Source organism: Panicum virgatum, chromosome 4N (genome assembly GCF_016808335.1).
Source record: "Panicum virgatum strain AP13 chromosome 4N, P.virgatum_v5, whole genome shotgun sequence".
Classification (NCBI taxonomy): domain Eukaryota; kingdom Viridiplantae; phylum Streptophyta; class Magnoliopsida; order Poales; family Poaceae; genus Panicum; species Panicum virgatum.
In genome coordinates this window covers 26,826,581-26,848,216 of record NC_053148.1, presented here as the reverse complement: position 1 = coordinate 26,848,216, position 21,636 = coordinate 26,826,581, and the positions used below count along the sequence as shown (strand labels likewise).

At 47.1% G+C, this 21,636-nt stretch overlaps 1 protein-coding gene and 1 pseudogene across 1 annotated transcript; one reads left to right on the top strand and one right to left on the bottom strand.

Annotated features, from left to right (window-relative positions):
- Positions 1-8,161: 8,161 nt before the first annotated feature.
- On the bottom strand, positions 8,162-8,542 carry LOC120669253 (methyl-CpG-binding domain protein 2-like). The gene has a single exon (XM_039949034.1). It carries the CDS (start codon positions 8,540-8,542, stop codon positions 8,162-8,164), a length of 381 nt encoding a protein of 126 aa, XP_039804968.1.
- Positions 8,543-17,093: 8,551 nt separating this feature from the next.
- LOC120671145 lies at positions 17,094-20,992 on the top strand (annotated as a pseudogene).
- The last annotated feature ends 644 nt before the right edge of the window (positions 20,993-21,636 follow it).

The window sequence follows — 21,636 nt, the reverse complement described above, 5'->3', positions numbered from 1 at the left end:
GGGCCGTCACCACTGGGTCGGGCGACCTGGAGGTTGGCCGACCGTGGGCTGGGTCCGTTTGGCCCGGTCTTCGGTCAGGTGGCTGCTAGGTGGGCCCCCACGTCATGTATATGGGTAAGGGCCTGTCTTAAGTCAGGTTGGTAGCTCTAGTGGGCCCTTGGATCCTCGTGAACACGTCTGATTCGTCGAGAAGGTGTTGCCTCGGATCGATGATGTGTCGCCTTGCTTATGGGCTGCATTCTCTTCTCATTTCCAAGCATAAGCAATCTGCACATAAATATACACCAACACTTTGTGGAACTCGTTAGTAATAACTCCTACCACTAGTGTTGACGCTCGTCTTTCATACACTCATGCAGGAACTGATGGCTTGCTCTGATGGTCGGGTTTGTATCTTGACGCTTGAAGCCTGTTTTACCTGCATTTCTGCCTGAATTCCAATGTAGCAATATTTCTAAGAGGAAACATGGAATTGGCTCTTTCTGGATAACATATGCAGGTACGAGATTTTATTCTCATGATTTCAGGCTCTAAGTGAACCTTGAAATGATACATTAGCGAGCGTCAACAGACACTCCCTGATAGGCTAGACGTACCTCCTCAGTGTCTCGATGACGTGCTGGCGTAGACGAACAATGCCGAGGTCGTTCCAGCCGGAGATCGCCGGGTCGTCCGCCGCCATCGACAGGAGGTCCTCAGCCAACATGTCATCGAAGGGGCCTCGATTTGCTCGCCAAATGAGCATAGCGAGCATGTACGCCGCCGCCTTGTGCCCCCGCCCGGGCAGCCTGATCGAGATCCTCCAGCGGTGCATCAAGAGCCCCGAGGTGCAGATGCTGGAAGACGTCCCGCATCCCCTTGATGTAGAGCGCCTCCAGGTTGCCGGCACCGTAGGTGTTCGAGATCAGTCGCTCTTGAATCTCCGTGTCATCCGACTACCGCAGCGCCAGCCTCAGGTTGAGGCTGCAGCGCACTAGCGTCGCGTCGCACACCCTGTCTCTCATGAGAGAGCAGGTGCCCCTGAGCGATGGAGATCATCCATGGGGGAGCCGGACGAGGCCGCGACGTGGGGCGGCGATGTGGAGGAGCATCTCCTCTGGAATCTCGTCGAGGGATCTCGCAGGCGCCATAGGACACCCGGCGACGAGAGGAGGGCGAAGGAGCTTCTGGTCGGGGTGGTCGAGGACAATGGTGGCGGAAAGAGGGGCGAGAGCGCAATGGCCAAGAAGGGATGACCTGAAGTCGGAACAGCGCCGGACCTTGGAACCGCCGACGACAAAGCGCCCCTCCAACCTTTAAAAGCTGGGGGGAGCGCAAGGCAGTGATGCAGATTCAGTGACATCGGATGGTGTCATTTCTAGTGACATCTAGTCACTGACATGTGGGACCCACATGATATGGGACCCACACGTCAGTGACCCTTCCTCAAAGTAGCTCTTGGGCTGTTTGGATCCAAGGGTTATTTGGGGTTAGTTGGCAATTAAACCACATTAGCACCCCTTGGATGGAGAGGAGAGATGTGACACCCCAGGTGTCTGTACAGTAGTTGTGTATCTATTTTATGCATCTTGTGCTTGAATTGTTTGAAAAAGGATCTTTTTGTAAATATAAAAGGTTCTCTGTGTAATTATGATTTTATGCAAGGTCCTTTCTGTAGTTTATTTGAATAGGGTGTGCAATTATTACTTTTGTGGAGGGTGCTTTTGCAAAATTCAGTGCATTTATTGCTTGGTAGGAAACTTTTCAAATCAGCCCAAGTTTGAAGTGAAATTTCATTGAAAAAGACAAGTTTCCTTTAAATTCAAAATCCCTTCTATGTTTTCAAAATTAGCTCTTTATACTTTGGTCAAATCAATTTTTGCACAACATCAAAGTTGTAGATCTTGAAAAATTGAACAACTTTCATGTTGGGCACTTTTTCATTTGAGCTTTAGTTTAAAAGTTATTGCTAGTTTACAGACTGGTCCCTGAAATTTTGGAAATTGCGTTTAGGTCCCTGTCTTCTTCCCCAGCCTGCCTCTCTGCTCTGTTTCAGCGCCGCCGGCGCGTCGCAGCGCCGCCCACCACTCAGGCCGGTCCCCGGCCACCTCCTGATCGCCGTGGCATCCACACGTCACGCCCGAACTCCACGCCGCCTTCCTTTCTGCGCGCTGGAGGCCTCCACCCTTGCTGGCTCAGCGCTCGCGACATGCCGCCCGCGCAGAGCCACCTCGCCGGCCACCCACGGGAGCACGTCGCCGTCCCCGAATTTGCCTTCTCCTCAGCCGAGCTCATCCCCGAGCCCTCATCCTTGCTTATCCTTCCACTCTCGGCCTAACAAAGAACTCAACAGAGCCTTGCTTCGGCATTCCGCCGCCCCTTCCCTCCATTAGCACCGCCGCTCCTCGCCGGCCGTAGTGGAGCCACCACCTCGGACCTCCACTTCCCCAGTTAGACCCTTGAATCGAACCCCCTTGGTCCCCTGAGTCTCCCCCGCCTCACCCCTTCTACTCCCCCTCACCGGACCACCGCCAACGGCAACCACTCGCCACCGGCGTGCTCTGGCTGCCGCGGACAACCTGCTACGGGCTACCCCTACCCCGATTTCGGGCACCTTCTGGTGCACCTGGAGCCGCTCTACCTCCCTAGCCCCATCTCCCCCTCTACGCCTCACCGGAGCGCCGCCTCCGCCGTCCTCCTCCGCTGCCGGAGCAACTGCTCCGCGGGGAAACCCCAATCCGACCACCCCGAGCCCCAAGAAGACCACCACTGGGTTCGCCTTGGCCTGCTCTCCATTTCCCCCAACCCCACCCTCGCCGCCGGCGACTCCTCTCGCCGGTTTTGGCCGGTCAACGCCGCGCCCCTGCTCTGACCCGGCCAGGGACCTCGGGCTTGAAAGATACAAAAGCCCAGGGGGCTGTCTGCAAACCTCGTGACTCAGATGAATAGTGCTATAGGGACTTGCTTGTTATGATTTGCTGTGAACTTTGAAATTCAATATCAATTCATTGAAAATTCGTAAAATATCAAATCTTGATGTTTTGGAATCCTCCTGAAGAGATATTTGCAGTAGAATCAAAAAATGTTAGGCTTTAGTTGCAAGTTTTTGCTGTAGAATTTGATTTGTGTTACTAGTGAATAAATATTGGTTGATTTTATCTTTTTCTTAACTACTGTTTGAAGCCATGTCTTGCAATAAAACTTTTATGGTAGTTTGTTCTTATAACACTAGTATTGCTATAAAAATTTCATGATCAGTTCTCTAGTGTAGCTATTTATTTAGTTTAATCCTTCTTTAGTAGACTTTAATTATGGTAAATAGTTTCTGTTCGTAATAAATCAAGAAAATATTTCTGCATGTTCTTCTTGAGTAGCTTAGTTTGTCCAGGAAGTTTGAGCCTCAGTTCATGACTAGAACAGGAGCTAAAAATAAATTTTGCTAATCTGATGTCTTTTTTGTTTATTTTCTCAGAATTAATTCTGTGTAGATAAAATCATGAAAAATTCACAGTTGCTAGTTCATTTCTGTGTCAACCTTCTGTTAAATTTTTAGCTTCTGATTTGCTCTAGTTTGACCTGTATAATTCAAGCTTGTTCTAGGTGTTGTCTGAATGAATGAATTGTTGTGATTAAATGGCTACAAGTTTTAGCATGAAATTTGCAGGATAGCTTGTTCTGTTTACCTTCTGTCAAAGTAATATTTTTTCTGTTTTTATTACTGAGTGTGCACTGAGTGATTAATTTGTTAGTAAACCATAGTATGCTTGCTATAGGAAACCACTCCCACTTGTTTATGATGTTAATATAGCTTTCTTGTGCTGTTGATCATGATACCTTGTGTAGTTAGATTTGTTATTTAACTATTCTATAAACGATTACCCATGTGTGTATTTGTTTTGTTTGCTTAGCTTCGCCACATCGTAAGTGTGTTTTAATTTCATCTCTTGCATTACATATAGATACGACTGCTTTGTCGGACGAGACGTACGAGCTGATCCCGGAGTCTGACGGAGGTGATCCTGAAGTCCAAGCGAACACTGCCGTACTAACTGAAGCCCCGGACCAAAGTTCGGAAGAGCCTAGGGCTGAAATAGTTAGCAACTACCGAGAAGGCAAGCCCCGGACATAACCTATATTTCAAATTATTATCATTTACTGTTATTATTTACTTGTGCATTTACAGTTCTTAGGATTTGAATTGAAACCCTAGATGCATGATCCTAGGAACCTATGTACTGAACACTGGACCTGAATTCGACTACTTGCTAAGCTTATAGGACCGGTAAAAGTCGAGTGATTGCCTGTCACTCGCGAGCTTTATAGGAACTGCTTGCTTACCTTTCTGTTATCAATATAAGGACGACAGACGGGGTTGTGTTCGATATCATGACCTTTGGTGAGACCCCGTCTGTGTTGATGAACTTGCTAAGGTCGCGGTGTGTGGTAGTGCTGGTTAAGTTTTTGAACGTACTAGCCACATACCGTAAATATGGTACGCGGTAAGCCTAGTCACCGATTGGACCGGGGAGTGGATATACCTTTCACTCTCTCTTAGGGATAGGTTTTATTTTATGTTGTGCAACACTACGACTATGAGGGACGAGGTATAGAGTGCCCTATGGGATGAGAGAATGTGCCCTGTGGGACGAGGGGGAGCCCTATAGTCGAGGAGAGTGACCCTGTCCACAAGCCGGAAAGAAAGGCAAACTGTTGTTTGGAAACGACCCGACGGTGTTCCAAACGTGTGTGTTAGGTCTTCCTGGCCAGGTTGACAAACTCGATTCGAATCGTCTGCTTCCCACAGTTTGGGACTGCTTGATCTCTTTGCCACACAGAGTAACAAGAGCAACATTATTATGATTAATCTTGATGTTTGCTTAAAGTTCTACCATGGTTGAATAGTAGTTGCTTACATAGAATGGTTAATCAATTAGAATCTTGAAAGCTAAAAATGTGAAATAAGGATCTACTCTTTATTGCTTTTCAGCAAAGGAAACCAGAACCTCACAAACCATGCATAGTCTAGCTAAAGTGGGTTAAGTATACCCGTTGACGGTTAAGTCTTGCTGAGTATTAGAATACTCAGCCTTGCTGTTGAACCCCTTTTTCAGGTTTGAGTTTCGAAGAGCAGATCGCTAGTTTGACCTATCCCTGCTCTTTGCCTCCTGGCTGGTCCGTAGAGTGGGATACGTCTTCGGCCGGCAATGACTTTGACGAGTAATACCATGCTTGGGCTAGCCTGGTATACTTTGACGACGTGTTGTAGCCGTCGTGTTTTATCTTCCGCTGTTTAAACTCTGAAACTTTACCCTTATGGTTTGTATAACTGCTTTTTAAAGTTTGTACTTGTAATCCCGGAATGGCAATTACCCATCATATTCTTTTTCGCGCGGGGCCCACATGAAAAGGAGGTACCTGGTGCATACTGGCCTACAATTTAGCATGCACCTGGTGCATGATAGGTACCTCTCTTTTAGGTACCTCTTGGTACCTCCCTACCTATCAGCCGTCGGATCGAGCGACGTGAGCCATCCAATTTTTTCCCCAAACATTGAAAAAAAATTGTACATTTTTATACTATCTACGAGAAAAATACAAAATAAAACTTATAGTTAGAAAGCCAAACCTCGAGTGCTTAATACAGATCTCCCTCGTGATGTATGGATCAAACACGCATCTTGGGGTCCTGGTCCAACAAAAGCCGCAACGGCGATCAGGTCCACTTGGGATCCATGTGACAATGAAAGAACATCATGACTTTCAAAACCATCCTATCCTAACTTTTCTTCACTATCTCTATCTCTGCTTACCATCTCGTTCTAGCTTTTACTCACTATCTCTATCTCTACTTCTCTGCTGATAAAAAAATAGAGTAAAATGCACTCTGGGTACCTAAACTATTACTTGGGTACCAGATAGGTACTCCAACTCATAAACGTAACAGATAGGTACTCAAACTATTTTGTAGGTACCGGATAGGTGCTCCAACCCAGAAACGTAACAGTTAAGTACTCAATCTGTTTAGTCAGCTAGCATGCTGCTGTGTGACATCCGAGCGAGTGCGTTTAATGTCGAGCGCATACGAAATGAAATCATGCATGCGGCAATAGTAAACGGTGGTGGCATCTAATTCCTATTGATTCATGCATGCTGGTCAAAAATAATAAAAGGCACTGGCGCTTTTTACAGCAGCATTGCAGGAACCATGTCAGGCTAGTGTTATTATAAATTCATAATATTCAGCCGTGATGCAAGAATATTTAGGCAAGTAAATTGTGCAGTTTTTTTCTAAACTATTAATCTGGTGAAGCACATGAATGAAAAACAAACCCTATATTAGATAAAAACAATTACTAACTCCACCTGATTCTAGATGAGGAAATCTTTATTATTAATATTATAAATTCGTCCATAAATAATTCCAGACAAGCCCTTGCACAATAATCTCAGGATGAGGAATTGCTTTGTTATTACCATTATTATTTATCGATGAGGAATTAAATGCCACCACGATTTGCTACTGCCGCATGCATGATTTCATTTTTTTTGCGCTCGACATTAAACGGACATCATGCAGCAGCATGCTAGCTGACGGGTGATCAACATAAATAAACTGAGTACTTGGTTGTTATGTTTCTGAGTTGGAGTACCTATCTGGTACCCACAGAATAGTTTTAGTACCTGTCTATTACGTTTCTGAGTTAGAGTACCTATCTAGTACCCATAGAATAGTTTGAGTACATGTCTGTTACGTTTCAAAGTTGAAGTACCTATCTGATACCCACATAATAGTTTAGGTACCCAGGGTGCATTTTACTCAAAAAAAAATATAAGGAGGAATATATGGTTGCTCTATTTTTATCTGAACTATGGCTCCCTATATGTTGGTATTTATACTCAGGGATCGGAACCGCATGCAACCAGAGACCATCTTATGGATAGTTGATTGTCCAGTAAAATATTTATAAATGGATGGGATAACTATGATAGAAGTTAACCCCAATACATGACAAAATTAGCAGTATTGGTTGGCCGGTCAATTCCTTTCCTAAATCCTGTTGTATAGAAGGCTATGACTTGCCCAAACTAGCCAATTACTTATCTTGTAAATTTCGCAGCACAACATCGCCTTCCTTTTGCCTTGGCTGGACAATGTATTTTTCTAATTGGATGAGAGATTGGAGTACCTTCTTTTTTATATTGTATTGTTATTTTGCAATAATTGCCTTCCAACGTATACTACAGCAAATAAAAACCCTTTCCTTCTATTATCATCGCATGGAGTAATTGCAATTTTAACATTAACACAAATTCATTTCCCCTATATCAGTTTATAGTATATAGTACTATAATAACTTATATACTATAAATGGATGCATATTTATACTGTAAGTACATGGCACTTCAGTGCTTTCCTAATTGATGGGGATAAAAAATACTCTATGTATATATATACCATGATCAATATGTATATACGACAATTGCTACATCTGAAAATGCATCTATAAAGGAATATAAAGACAAGTCGGCCAAATCACTGGTTGCAAACGAAAACACATTACTTCTAAAAATTTCCATACAAAAAATATGTGTCCGCTTGCATTGGGTGTTAATTGATTTCACACAAGCCAAACCATCAATATTGGGCATACAAATTAGAGCTGCTCTTTCAATAAAAGGAGTTAATTAGGGGGTGTTTGGGAGCACTCTGTTCCACCAAATCTAGCTCTGCTCCATGAAAAAAATACCCAAACACCCTAGTCAGCTCCACTCCACTCCACCGAATATTAGCTCCACTCCACCTTTTTTGTGGAGCTCCTCAAGAGGTGCTCCACCAAATCTTGGAGCTGATGGAGTTGGCCAGAATTACCCACCATGCCACCGGTTATGTGATTCTCGTACCAGTTCGGAGGAAAAAAAGAAAAGTCAAACTTGTCCCGCCCGCTGCTGCTTCAACCCGTGGGGGCGCGCCGCCGCGCCGGCCATGGCGCCACCCCTCATGGTCACCGCCTCATACCACGGGGGTATGCCGCCGCCTGCCGCTGCTTTAGCCCGCCGAGGCGCGCTGCCGCGTTGTCAGCCTCCGGGGCGCACCGCCGCGCTAGCCATGGCGCCGCCCATGATGGGCCATGGCCCCGCCACCTGCCGCTGCTTTAGCCCGCCGAGGCGCGCTGCCGCGTTGTCAGCCTCCGCGGGCGCCCCCGCCCGCTAGCCATGCCGACGCCCATTGATTGGCCATGGCCCCGCCACCGCTGCACCACAAACCCTGCCGCTTCGCCGCCGGGGACACCGCCGCCCCTGCCGCTTCCGGCCGCCGGGGACCCGACCGCCCATGCCGCTCCCGGCGCCGGGGGACCCTCCGCCCCTGCCGCTCCCGGCCGCCGGGGACCCGCCGCCCCTGCCACTCCCGGCCGCCGGGGACCCCGCCCCTGCCACTCCCTGCCGCCGGGGACCCCGCCGCCCCTGCCGCTCCCGACCGTCGGGACTCCCACCTTCCCTGCCCCTCCCAGCTGCCGGGGAACCCGCCTCCCCTGCCGCTCTCGGCCGCCGGGACCCCCGCCATCCCTACCCAGTCTTGCACCCCCGCCGCTCGATCCATCGTTGCCTGCATCGTGGAAGAGATGGAGTGAGGTGGAAGACAAACTGACAAACGGGACCCGCATGGAAGTGAGGGAAGTTAGATGGGCTAAGATAATCTGATGGGCTTGTGAGATGGAAGGAGCTGGGCTGGCCCAACTTAAGGAGTGGAGTGGAGCCACAGAATACCCAAACAGATTGGACTATAAGTGGTAGAGTGGAGTGGAGTGGCTATTTTAGGAGTGGAGTGCTCCCAAACAGGCCCTTAGTTCGAAGAGTGTTCCTACTTAAAGTAACAAACTTTTTATAAAATCCTACTTGTTCTAAAGGGGTAATATGTTAGGCTCTTGAATAGTATGGTTGATGAGGACATCACCTGCTTGGATACAACTACATTAGAAACTTTTGATTCAAAGGTGAACCCATACTTTATCATGATTGTATTTGATTCATTTGATGAATTGATGTTGCGCCATGATGTGTGTTTATTGTTGTTTTCAGAGATACATACATGGATAAAAAAGGGTACTAAACACACTTGGAAGGTATGGAGGACCAAAGAAGTTGATTGGGGACCAATTCCATGTATTCCCAACATCCCCCACCAGGCCACCACGACATTTTGGTCCAAAGTAAGAAACAGATTGGATCTAACACGTTTTGGAAGGGCTGGATTCTGAGTGCAGGAAAATGTCAACTTCTAATGGCCGCCATGACTTCATCTGGACTTCGTTTTGGGCGTTCAAGTACTTGATGGAAACCTTATCAAGTCTACTTTCATATGGATCCAGACTCATATCCATATCATCTCCGAGGCAGCCGCAATCCTCAATTTACTATAGATACCTTTTTTGTCCACGGTGTTGTGTTTCCTGATTTTGGCCTGATCGCGCCCTAGGGTTTTGGGACGATTCCCACCACGTCCTGGTCATTCCCTACCTTCTCATATACCTCCATAGCTGCCAGAAACAGATTAGGTTTTGTTTTGATGTAAGTTTAGCCTTTGCTACTTCCTTGTATTCGCGTGTGTCGAATGAGACCACCCGATTACTTGATTCAGAACCTCAAATTAGTGAATTTGTGTGTACCAGATTCATCTCTTTGATAAGGTCTGTATGTTATTTTCTTATCCACTTGTTCTTTGATTTGCTTGCAAGTTTAAGGTTGTTTTTGGCACGGCAAGAACAACAACAAATCTGAGTCGGTGTAACTGTCGCTAAGGCGCAGCAACCCTGTTGGTCATTGTAGTCTGGCAGTACAACATAGGATCTATCCCAAATCGAGTTATCCCCAACTTTTATCAGAAGATCGGGCAACTCCTATCATATCAGGTGGTATCACAACAAGGTTAATCGGTGAGAGTTTTTTTACCCATTTTACTTTACCTAAAGTCTAAAAATCCCCAGGAATAGGTTAGATCTAAAACTCCCAACAACAAGTTTGAGCCTCTGCTGTTCTTCTTGATCTTTGCTTGTTGAGTATTTGGTTGTATCAACACGTAGAACTGCTGGCCTTAGTGTCTAATCATTTAGAGTTTTGAGTTCTATCACATTTTGATCACCACGAGTTCCACCATCACCATATACATCACTGCTGCGTTTTTGTCACCACGGATCCATCTTATATCTGATTCAGGAGTTTAAATACAATCTGGAAAGCATATCTTGTTATCTTTCTAACGGATCTGACCTGGTCCCCAAAATCCTTTTGAACTGTTCGCAACTGCACTGGAGATTTGCTATCTGCTATCTGAAACAAGTGTTGTTAAATTGAACTCAAAGGGGTTGTGTGCAGCAAGCCTTTTTGTTTGATTTGTCTTGATACTAGGGAGAACAGTTTAGTCCTCTGCACAAAATAAAAAAACAAAGAGAGGGGAAGAAAGGAAAAAAAGAGAAGAAAGAAAAAAAAAGATAAGAGGAGAAAAAAAGAAAGAAGGGATTGAATATATTGTTTTCTTAGTGCTGTACTAGCTGTTCTTTTTTAGTGAGAAAATTGCAATTATAGGACACCAAACAATGAGCTTCACAATTATAGAACTCCAAATATTGACTTCACCAAAATGACCCTTGAGACATAAACTCTTTGTTATGCATGACATTTGGGGTCTTTTAATCAATCTAATACCCTAAAATACATGCATTTTACCCCATGCAATCATTTTTCCCTCATCCTAAACCCTATCATCCATCATCCTATCGATTCATCTTCCTTGGTGAGCGTTTCTTCTTCCCTCAACACCGACGATGCTGATCCTCCCGATGCTGCATGCCCATGGATGCCTACGTCCCAAGGTACTTCGGGGGTTGTCTGGCGGGCCCTCATACCCTAGGGTGCCCCAAGGGACATCCGGGGTGGTCTGAGACGGCCGCGTGGCGGCTCCCAGGGTCGCGCAGCGGACCCTCCTGGCCTGGGGTGAATCCGGTCAACCCTGGGGCGATGCTCGGGGTGGCTCTGGTTTTACCGTGTCGGGGGTGTGGTAAATGGCGGTGGGCCCCGGCCACCGTCCATCTTCAAGCCGATGGGACGGGTAGCTCAGGGATAAGTTATCCCCCGCCTATCGTCTTATCGTCTGAGTGCACGACATCTCTGTAATCATGATGTTCTTATGAGGAAGCCATGCATCTCCTCGGGCTCTGCACAGAGCCCGGCGGCTGCCTAACCTCCGGGATTCTCCTTCTGGTAAATATATTTTACTAGGTGGGTGTCTTCGAGGGGAAGGAAACGACCTCCCCGGGCTTCTCGTACCCCGCTCCACATGGTCATCCACCTCCGTGGGCAGTTGCCCTAGGCGAGGACCCACAGCTGCGCTCGGCTGACGTCGTCGGCTGACACCTGCTGGTGGGCCTCCTCTTTCTTAATCGCGCATTAGTCTAGAGTTATGGGGACCCGTTACCATTACGCTGACAGGTGTGTTTAAAATAAATTTCAATATAGATGAATTTCTTCATTCATTTTGAAGATGATCTGCCACTCGAACGGTTCGAGCTTCCTCTAAATCACACGCAGCCAATCGTCTGCATCCAAGGGGTTGCTGGATCCAGCAAAGGTGGGCGGCTTGGCCCTCAAGAAAGCTGTCAGCTTGTCATTCATTGTTTGTCCTCGTGGCTGCTTGTTTACGAGGGCATTGGCCAGTGTTTCTAGGATGAGGGTCTGGTTGTGGATGATCTGTGCCAGGTCTCCGAGGGGTGGTGGTGGTGGTAGTGGCACTTCTTGATTTTCTCCCCGATTCTGGCTCACTTCTTGTTCATCCTGAGGGGGGTTCTGTCCATTAGGCTGCATTCCCGTGCCAGCGACTGCAGGGTTCCGAATGCGGGAGGCCCTCGTAACGCTTCGGGAGGCCATCTGTAAATTGGGTAGAGTTTTAGTGAGATTGGGATTAAGTGATCTTTAAGTTATTTAATTCGCATTTTTGAAAAGGCAGAATCTACCTTCTGCCGATAAGCACACAAACATAGCAAACAACAAGCACACACAACTTTATTACCGTAAGGGGGGGGTACAACACAGGGCAAGACTTAAATGCGTACTACACGTCTGGGTATAGGTTCACACTTCAGGGTACAACTTAAGCCAGTGGGGCTGGGAGGGTGCAACACTAGGATGGCGTCGGTCATTCTACTCGTGGGGCGAGCCTTCTTCTGGGGCGGAACGTGCGAGTAGTCCTTGCTCGCCGTCCTCTAAGTTTCCGTTCTCCCGGGGTTGCGTAGCAGCTTCTCATTCACCGATGGTAGTAGACCCTTCGGGGTTCTCGGGTGGGGCTTGTGGGGTTATCACGAGTGGCCCCCATCCTATGATGGGTGTCCCGAGTAGAACATGGTCCTCCCCAATTGCCGGGACTGGGGTTCCACTTCTGGTCCATTCTTGCATACACCAGTCTCGGGCTTGCCTGAGGCTCTCCTGAGCAACTGCTTCACTGCTGACCGCGGCTGCGGCTCTCACCTCGGCTTGGGCTGCTCGTACCTGTTGCAGTCTCACCGCGAGCTCTGCTTGCTCGGCTCGATGGGTCTGCTCCCTCAGAATGTTGGCTTGCTCGTCAAAGAGCTGATCCAAGGCGGCTAGGTAGGTAGTCACTTGGTACAGAGGGTCCTCTTCATGGCGGCGCCGTTCTAGACTTCTCATGCGTACTTCCCAAACTGGGGTTCTGATAGCCGGCGGAAAGAACCTCATTGGTGTGGGGGTGAGGTGTCTTTCAAAAATCCGGCACAGGTAACGGAGTGCCTTTCTGACGGCCAAGGGATAGGTGTCTTGGTGCCTAAACCCTGTAGCGGTCACTCGCCATGGCTGGATGTCGGGGGTAGCGATCACTCCTGGCGATGACCAGGATCACCCTGCAGCGGAGGGTACCATGGTGCTCGTACTCTCTGCTGTAGTACCTTGGGTGTTCCGTAACGCCAAGGCTTTTCAGGGCATTGATCAACAGGCTGGGGAAGCCAAGTGTAGCTTGGCAATCGCCCTGGGTCCATCCTTCCTCAGCCATCTGAAAAACAAAGATTAGGTGAATCCGTTTTGCATAAAAACGGTCTGTGAGGTTAAACAGGGTTGGACCTAATGGGAAAGGTTTGGAAAAATGGTCTCGCTCCTAGGGGTCACGTCCTACGGCCAACTTACGGCTCTGATACCACCTGAAGCGTCCTCTCATAAGAGAAGACTTAAATGTGTTACAAACATCAGTCCCAGGAGGCTGATGACACATTTATTACATCAGATGGTTCATTACCGTACAACTCTACGCGGTAGTGAGTAGAGAAGCGCCACTATCTCGAGGATTACAATCCACACACACGCAACGATATTAAATATAAAAAGAAGGTCATCAGAGTCTTGCGCCATGCGGTATCTCCTGGGGGTGACCCTAATCCACAGGCAAGGCTGGGTGCAGGACGATACCCTACTCGACGTCTTCAGGAACGAAGTCTGGGTCTTTCTCTGTAAAAATTAAGAATGGGGTGAGTACAAACGTACTCAGCAAGTCCAACCACACCCACGGGGGGGGGGGGATATAAACAGAGTATAATGCACAGGGTAATTCAAGGATAAGGTTAAGGTTTACTTTTGCGGAAAGCCATATTTTATGCAGAGGTTCATTTTGAAAGAAAACATTTCCAAAACCAGTTTTCTTGTACCGAGTAAAACGAAGGGTTGATCCACACAGGACCCAAGTTTTAAGACTACTACCAGACTCCTCATCCGCCGTAGCACACGGCACAACTGCTGGACACATTTCCGAAACAACTCACGCCAATCCATCCCACAATAAACACTAGTTGTGTGACCACACCGTAACTCGCCCAGTACCGTGGTTACGGCTATTACGAATAGATTCTTAACTCTGCAGAGGTGTGCAACTTTACCCACAAGTGGGGTACCGCAACTCGATCACCTTAGTGTCGGTGCAGATCCCAACAAAGCCATTACCCACCTTAGCTAGACCTGACTAGCCATCACGGGATACACCAAGGGGTCATTGACCTATCACAGAGGTTATAACCGGGGCATAAGTCACACAGAGCTAATCCCTTCTCCTTGATCACCCATTGCTCTCAGCTCTCCTGATGGCTACCAGACTAACTAGTGGGGTTTATGCTAAGCCGTTGCCCATTCAACAGTCGAGTGGTTTGCACGATAGTGGAGTTAGGTGAGATGACACACCAACTCGGTCCTTAGTGGTGACAAGATGGATATCTCCCTTCCTTGCTCTGCCACACAGGCACAAGCACACCAAACGGCAAATCACACAGAAATGCCATCCATCCCGTCTAGACTTATCTTTCAAAAATCCACTTTTATCCCTTCCCACACACTCACACATTTTCTTTATAAAACAGGTTGTATTGAGTATAAGATCCTAAGCGTTCTAGCAGCGATTAACGTCCAAACAAAATCAGACATTAATCTAGGTGGTCAAGGAATGTTCATAACAATTCAAGGGGTGGCTATCCAACTGTGTTTTCAACAGGCAAAACACATGTAATTTTGTAAAACAGGCCAATAGGTTGTGTTTATAAAAACTAGGACAAAAGCATGCATCAAAGGATGGGATTGAACTTGCCGTCTTCAAAGCCTTCAGGGAGGTCCTGGTCGAAGCACTATCCTTCGGGCTCGGGGTCGCGGAACTGGTCCTCGTTCGCTGGCTCATAGTAATGCTCATCAACGGGCTCTCCTTCATTCACACCGTGATCTACAACGCATACAAACAAACACACAATCAAGAAAAAGAAATAAAAGTTTTATCGTTGAGCTCGAATCGGAAATAGTTAAGATATGGAGTTCGGAGAAATATCTTTCGGTGGTTTCCTAATGGCATGGTCAAAACTATGTTATGAGAGGTGTGATAAAGTTTTAGGTAGATCCGAGGTCATTTGGCGCATGAAATGATAAGTTATACACAAGTTTAGGGGTTAAATAAGGATCCAGGGACTTGTTTGTAATTATATTTGAGAAGGCAGGGGCTTGGTTTGTATTTTAGAATTTTTCCGGGTCAATTTGGAAAAGGTCAGGGGTTTATTTATAAATATGTTGCATAGTGGAAGGGTTTGTTTGTGAATATCATAAAGGGCAGGGATGCCTTTGCATAAAAGCCAAAAGGGTGGAGGGGTTCTTAATGAAATAGAAGATAAGGGAGGGGGTTATGGGCAAAAGTGCCCTGTCTTCTTCCTCCCCTCGTGCTGAGGAACAGGGGAGGGGGACGGCGCTCGCCGTCGGCGCCCGAGCGGCGGCTCTGGGGTTCGGGAGCGGCCAGGAGGAGGGGGAAAAGAGGAAGAGAGACCCAAGGGGTCGATCCCCCCCTTCGATTTTGGGGAAGGAAGCTTGCAGGGCGGGGTTTCATGGCGGCGGGTGGCAGCAGGCGGCAGCGGCCATGGAGGCGCTGCGGTGAGGCTTGTCGGCGGCCAAGGTGAGGAGGGAGAGTGAGAGGGAGGCGAGGAGGTCCTACTGCACCTCTTACTCTAGGCAGTGGCAGCGCGTTGAGGCGGCTCCGCGGTGGCCGGCGTTCGGGGGCGGCGGCAATGGCGGGCGGAGGCGTTGGGAGCTCGGGAGGAGGCTTGGAGCGGCAGTGGGGGTAGTGGAGGTAAAGGGCGACGCGAGGGTCCCTTTTATAGGCGAGATAAGGCGGCGGGGAGCCGAGTCCCGACGGTGGCGGGTTGGTGCCGCCCAGCGAGCGGCACGGCGGGCCTTAATGGCGCTCGGCTGCGTTCGCGCGTTGCGGAGCGGCGTGCGCGCCGAGAGCGGCGTCCAAGGGCGGGGTGCGCACGTGGGTGGCTGCTGTGGCCGACATCGGCCTCGGCTTGCGCCACCGCATCGAGGCGGCACAGGCGGCGGCGCTGTTCGCGCACAGCACGCTCGGCGGGCGGCGCGGCGGGGCAGGTGACGTGACGCGTCGCACAGCGACGAGCTGCGCGGCGGCGTTCTGGGCACGCGGTTCGCGTGGTTGCACGCGCGTGGACCGGCACGGCGGGGCGCGCAGCGACGCCACGGCTGGCGGTGCAGCCGTCTCGGCCCGGCGCGGCGAGCGTCGCGGGCACGCGTGCGCGCGTGCATGTGGGCGCGTGGGTGCGAGCGCGCGCGCTGCAGGGTGCAGAGGTCCGGGTGCGTGCGGCGAGGGAGGGAGGCGCGCGCGGGAGGGGCAGGCCGGAGCGGGGCGCGCACGAGGAGGGAGCAGGGAGTGAGGCGGCGTGGGCGGAGCGCGCGGTGGCGAGCTGCTTTGCAGCGTGCGCGGGGAGGAGAGAGGAAAAGAGAGGAGAAAAGAAAAAAGAAAAATGGGAAAAGAAAAAGAAAAAGAAAAGGAGGGGAGAGAGAGGAAAAAGGAGAGGGAGATGGAGAGATTCGCGCCGCGATCGCAGCGCCCGGTCGGCCACGCGCGGCGTCGGGCACGCGTGCGCGGTCGGGCGCGACGCGCGGGTCGAGGGCAAACAGGGTGGTGGATTCAGATGTCGGGGTCGGGTCTTTCGAAGATCGGGAGATCAGGCGGAAAAATGGTTTGAGCTCAACGACGAAAAACTTTTGAAATCATTTTAGCGTGTGATTTATTTCGGTGGATTTTGGGATGTTACAATATGATAGAAATTCCAGAAAATTAGTCTATGGTCTGTTTATTATCCTTAGTATATTCTCATGAACTGTACAAAACTGTTTTATGTATTGTGTTAGTATAAAATTAGTCTATGGTCTGTTTATTATCCTTAGTATATAGATAAATCATACCTATTTATGTATTGTGTTAGTATAAAACTGTACAAGTTTTATTGCATCAAATGTTTGAAATGGTTACATAATCTGTTGTTTTCGTTTTGAACTATTGATTCCCGATCAAAATTATTCGCTTTTGGCATAGCATATATCAAATTTCATTTTCCAAACCAGCTTTTTCGTCACCACTTCCGTTTTTAGATTAAAAATACAGTAACAGAAATGATTACAGCATTTTCTCTGCCACTTCATCCCTACACGCAGCAACCGTGCGTCCCTGCAAGTGCATCGGGGATTCGGGGTATAGTAGTAGGACCCTTGCGACGCAGTCCCCTGTGTCGCACATTGTGCCGTGCGCCCCCGGTCCCGTGTCAACCGACGAGCAATAAAAGAACAGCAGAAGAAAAAAAAAATGATAGCTCTGCTTCCTCCCGCCTATTCCATCCGAGCCCTCGCCTTCCACCGCCGCCTCCGAGTTCCCCTCGCCCCGCCGCGGACGCTTCCCCGCCTCGGCGCTTCCCCCGCGCGCTCCATTATGGCCTTCTCCGCCGAGCCGTCGTCGGGGGAAGAGAAGGCGGAAGCGGAGGAGGAATCCCGCCCCACCACCGCCGCGGCCGGTGACGGTGACGGTGATGGGAGCGAGGTGAGCCACGAGGAGTGGCGGCGCTGGGGAACCTCGTCGCCGCTTCCAGCCGCGGTGGCCGCCGTCATCCGCGAGCTGCTCGAGATGGAGGCCGCCGCCGGAGAGAAGATGCGCTTTGGGGGCGTCGGCTCCAAGCTGAAGGTGACGCCATCATCTTCCCTTTTTGTTTTACTCAGCAGCTCGCGGTTATTATTATTATTTTTGTGTGTGTGTGTGTGGGGGGGGGGGGGGGGGGTGCGAGCAATGCAGGAGCGGAACTCCTGGCAGCGCTACTGGCTTCGGGGTCTGATTTTTTCTGATCTTTGCAGGGTGATTTCAAGGACATGGAGGACAAGAAGCACAGGGCTGTCTACGAGACGCTTGGCGACTCCGATCAGAAGCTGCAGTATTTCTCGGCGCGGCAGATTGGTTGCGTTTGCTTGGGAGCAGAGGGTATCTGTGCCAGAAGGTAACGTGATGTCCAATCTTTTTTACGTAAGCACTTGAGCACTGATACAATATGCAGCATTTTGGGATTTGATGATCATAGGACATTAGGACTAAACCTTAATTTGTTGACATTTTACATCTTTCTGCTTGTTCTTGAATTCTCTTTTCGAAGACTCTGTCTAACTGATCCATTTACTTCTGACATTGCAGTGCTGGTTACCAACTGAAGACTGTATGTGCACAAATATTGTTCCCTGCAATCTTTGGAGGGGAATGAAATTCTGGTTGTACATGCACCCAAAGGTTTGTCCAAAGAGCAAAGAGGGTTGTGCAGTTTTTATTTTTGTATCCTCCTATTGTGTTTGAGCCCAATAAGCATGTTGGTTTTTGCAGGACTTTTTGCGCCAAAATAACACCGGGAAGTTACTCTGGCAAGTATTTGGCGTCCAAGCTGCACAGCTATGCCTCTTTGGTATCCAGGAGCATGAAGATATAATGTGGGATGCATTTCATCGTTCAGGTGGTCTTAAATCCATATTTGTTCTCTCAATTGTTGAATAGTATTGTTTCAGATGCTTGCCTTGATTTAGTCATTTTTGTTTGATAGTTTAGATTAACTTTCGATTGCTGCAGTTGATCCTTTGGACAGTTGTAAATTCTTGTTAGGTCTGCAAATCATTCTTTTGTCTACTAAACTCAACTGATGTGCTCCTACTTCGGATACAGATACACCACACTTTCTGATTGGTGATCTTTCTGTTTATATTGTGATTGCTTGGCGCTGAAAGAACAAGTACTTTTATATGGCTTCCAGTGGAATGAGGAGGATAACTGATTATTGGTGTTGATAACTCTGATGGCATTGTCCCTATTGTGAACCCAGAAATTAGTATTAGTTTAAGAGGTCAATAGCTATAAATCACCATGTTAGGATACATCTTGAGCCTTGTCTGCAGAGAGGTGCAATTGTTGATGCATGGTAATATCATAGTTTTATGGAAGCATAAAATAAGATGCTAATTTGTGATATTAATCATAGTTTAAATGCCTGTTTCCTTGTCTAACCTCATTTTCACAGTGTCATGTTTATGAGGAATGTAGCCTGTAACCATCCATCTTAACTGACAACCAGGACTTAATGGTTCAAATTCTGTGCATACTTGTGTTTCTTTCTATTTTTACCATCATGAATGGTTCAACTGATGCATTGTGTGCTTGACCTGGACGTAACAATATTAAATTGCATCCTTTGACGCACTGATTGTCTAGGGTATTGATATTTTGCACGAACAAATGCAGAATGAATCTATATCTGTACTGGTCATTACATATGAAATGCTAGTGGACTTTATATACTTTTTTATGATCTAAAGAAGATTGCTGCATTAGTCAATCATTTAGTATGCCCATGTACCGACTTACCAGTGTCATATTTTTGTCTTTAGCTACGACATGTGCTTCTCCTTTCTTTCTTTTGTCAAATATCTGGGTTTCCATTCTGATTGGGTGTTCCTCCAGGAAAGGGGAAGATCTCATTACTATATCCAAACAAGAGTACTCTTCCCAAGTCAGTCAAAGACCTCAAATTTGATGGTTTGTCCTTGACTTCTGACCTTCATGAGATGGTATGTGTTATGTTCTTTAAGCTGACATTCCATGATTTGTTCAAAAAACCTCAAATTTGATGGTGCGTCTTTGATTTATGACCTACATGAGATGGTATGTATTATGTTATTTAAGCTGGCATTCCATGACTTGTATCTTATCACAGACACAGTAAGGAGTGCTCCCTTGTTTTATTCATTATTTTAAGTATCGAGTAATTCAGTTTGTTGAGTGTGTTCTGGTGTGGGACTGATACATAACATCAACTTTCAATATTTTGATACATGGTAATGATTTAACTTCTGCAATGCAGAGTTCACCAGATGAACCTTTCAACTTCGTTTTGCTTGATGGTACCTGGAGTAATTCTGCAGCACTATACAGAAGGTTGAAGGTACAGTTCAATGCATTTCTCATCTGACACATGCATTCCTTATTACTTATTAGGTTGTCTAGACTACCAGTAAACACAAAAGTACAAATGTTTTGTTTTTCTGCGGGCTGGTGTCTCCAACATGTCAATTACACAGATAGGCTGGTCCCAACTGTCGAATTCCTTCACATTTAACCAAATAATGGATGCATGCTTTGTTAAATATTTGTCCAAGACTCCAAGGTACCTATAGCTTCATGGACTTCAATGTGAAACGTGTAGACCCTTGACTATTATGCCAAATACTTTAATTTATACCAGAAGGGTGGCGTGGTAGTCTTGTAGGTTTCATATCTAAAGTTTTACTTAAAAATTATTTACCTTTTAGATTGTGTAATTTCTTAGATGTTTCTTGATTATATCATACAAATCTATGCTTCCAAATCCTCAACCAAAGACCATTCACAACAATCTGAGAGCATACTACAGTTGCATAGATGTCGAATAGGGTTGGGTTACAAGCTACTTGCGATTGTCCAGTTTCAAGGTTTTTACTTGGAACCCTCATGTGAGATACAGGTAGCTATATGACCAACATTTGTTATTTTATACAGGAGAGATGGACTGCAAGATGGGGAGATGAAGATATTCCTTGTATCTCACTATCTACGCTTAGTGCCTCAGTGATGCATAAACTGCGGTGTGTAAAAAGCTTTGCTTGTCCTTATCGGTTACTTGTCAAATGCTTATTTAAGGATGTTATGCCCTTTCATATGAACAGACCGCAGCCAGCATGGGACCGTACCTGCACCGCATCAGCTGCAGCTGGACTCCTGTGGGAGTTGAACTTGCGGCCTGAGCTCAGCACATATGAATTTGAAAAGCAAGCTGAGGCAGTGGAATGCTCGCTAGATATCTTGCTGGATGCTCTCACCACCCGACGCATTCGTCTGGGCCGATCAATAACCCGAAAACAGAGACATAATAGGAACATATAGGGAAAGAAGCTCACAGTAGCAGAGGAAGCATATACCTTGAAACGGAAGGCTTGTAGCGTTTGATTTTACGCCCATGCCCGCCCGCCCAACTTTTGGTATGACATACGAGGGCTAAATGGGCGGCAGCTGATCAGGGTAGTCTAGGAGAGCGAAATGTTATGACTGATCAAGGATTATCAAGGAATTTTTTTTCTCGAATACGTAGGAGAGCTGCGTATCGTTGTATTAATAGAAGATAGAAGAGAAGTTTTACATATATCCAAACACACACACCCACCAAACCTGCAAGAAGATAATCACCTATGAATGTCAAGAAAGACGTGACCACCATGCCTGATAAACAACAACAGCACTGTGTGCAAGGAGAGAGCCCTAGCACCAGCTAAAGCCCACAAATGGGCTTCCTCCCTGCTACGGGCTGAGCCCCAGGCATGCTAGGAGTAGCACCATTGAACACGAAATGGGCATCAAAATTTTTAAAGAAAAAGTTCATCAAAATAATTTATTTTTTTATGTTCATAAAAAAATGTAGTCTATCTATTGGCACGATACTTGTTAGTTATTCAAATTCAAATTTTTATGTTCATAATATTTGGTTGATTATTATTTTTTTATAACTATGATTCAAATAGAACAATAATAGATAGGTTATGTTTTTAGAAAAAATTTGGTACAAGTTTTAAAAGAACTAGTTTTGATTTTTTAGATTTAATTAGAATTTTTATTTTTAAAAAAAATACAAAACCACCTTCCAAAACCAGCTAAGGGGCTAAATTTGTCCGATTTTGACAGTTGGATAATCTATATTATTCGATTTTGTAGTTGAAGGTTGAAAATCTAACTTTTAC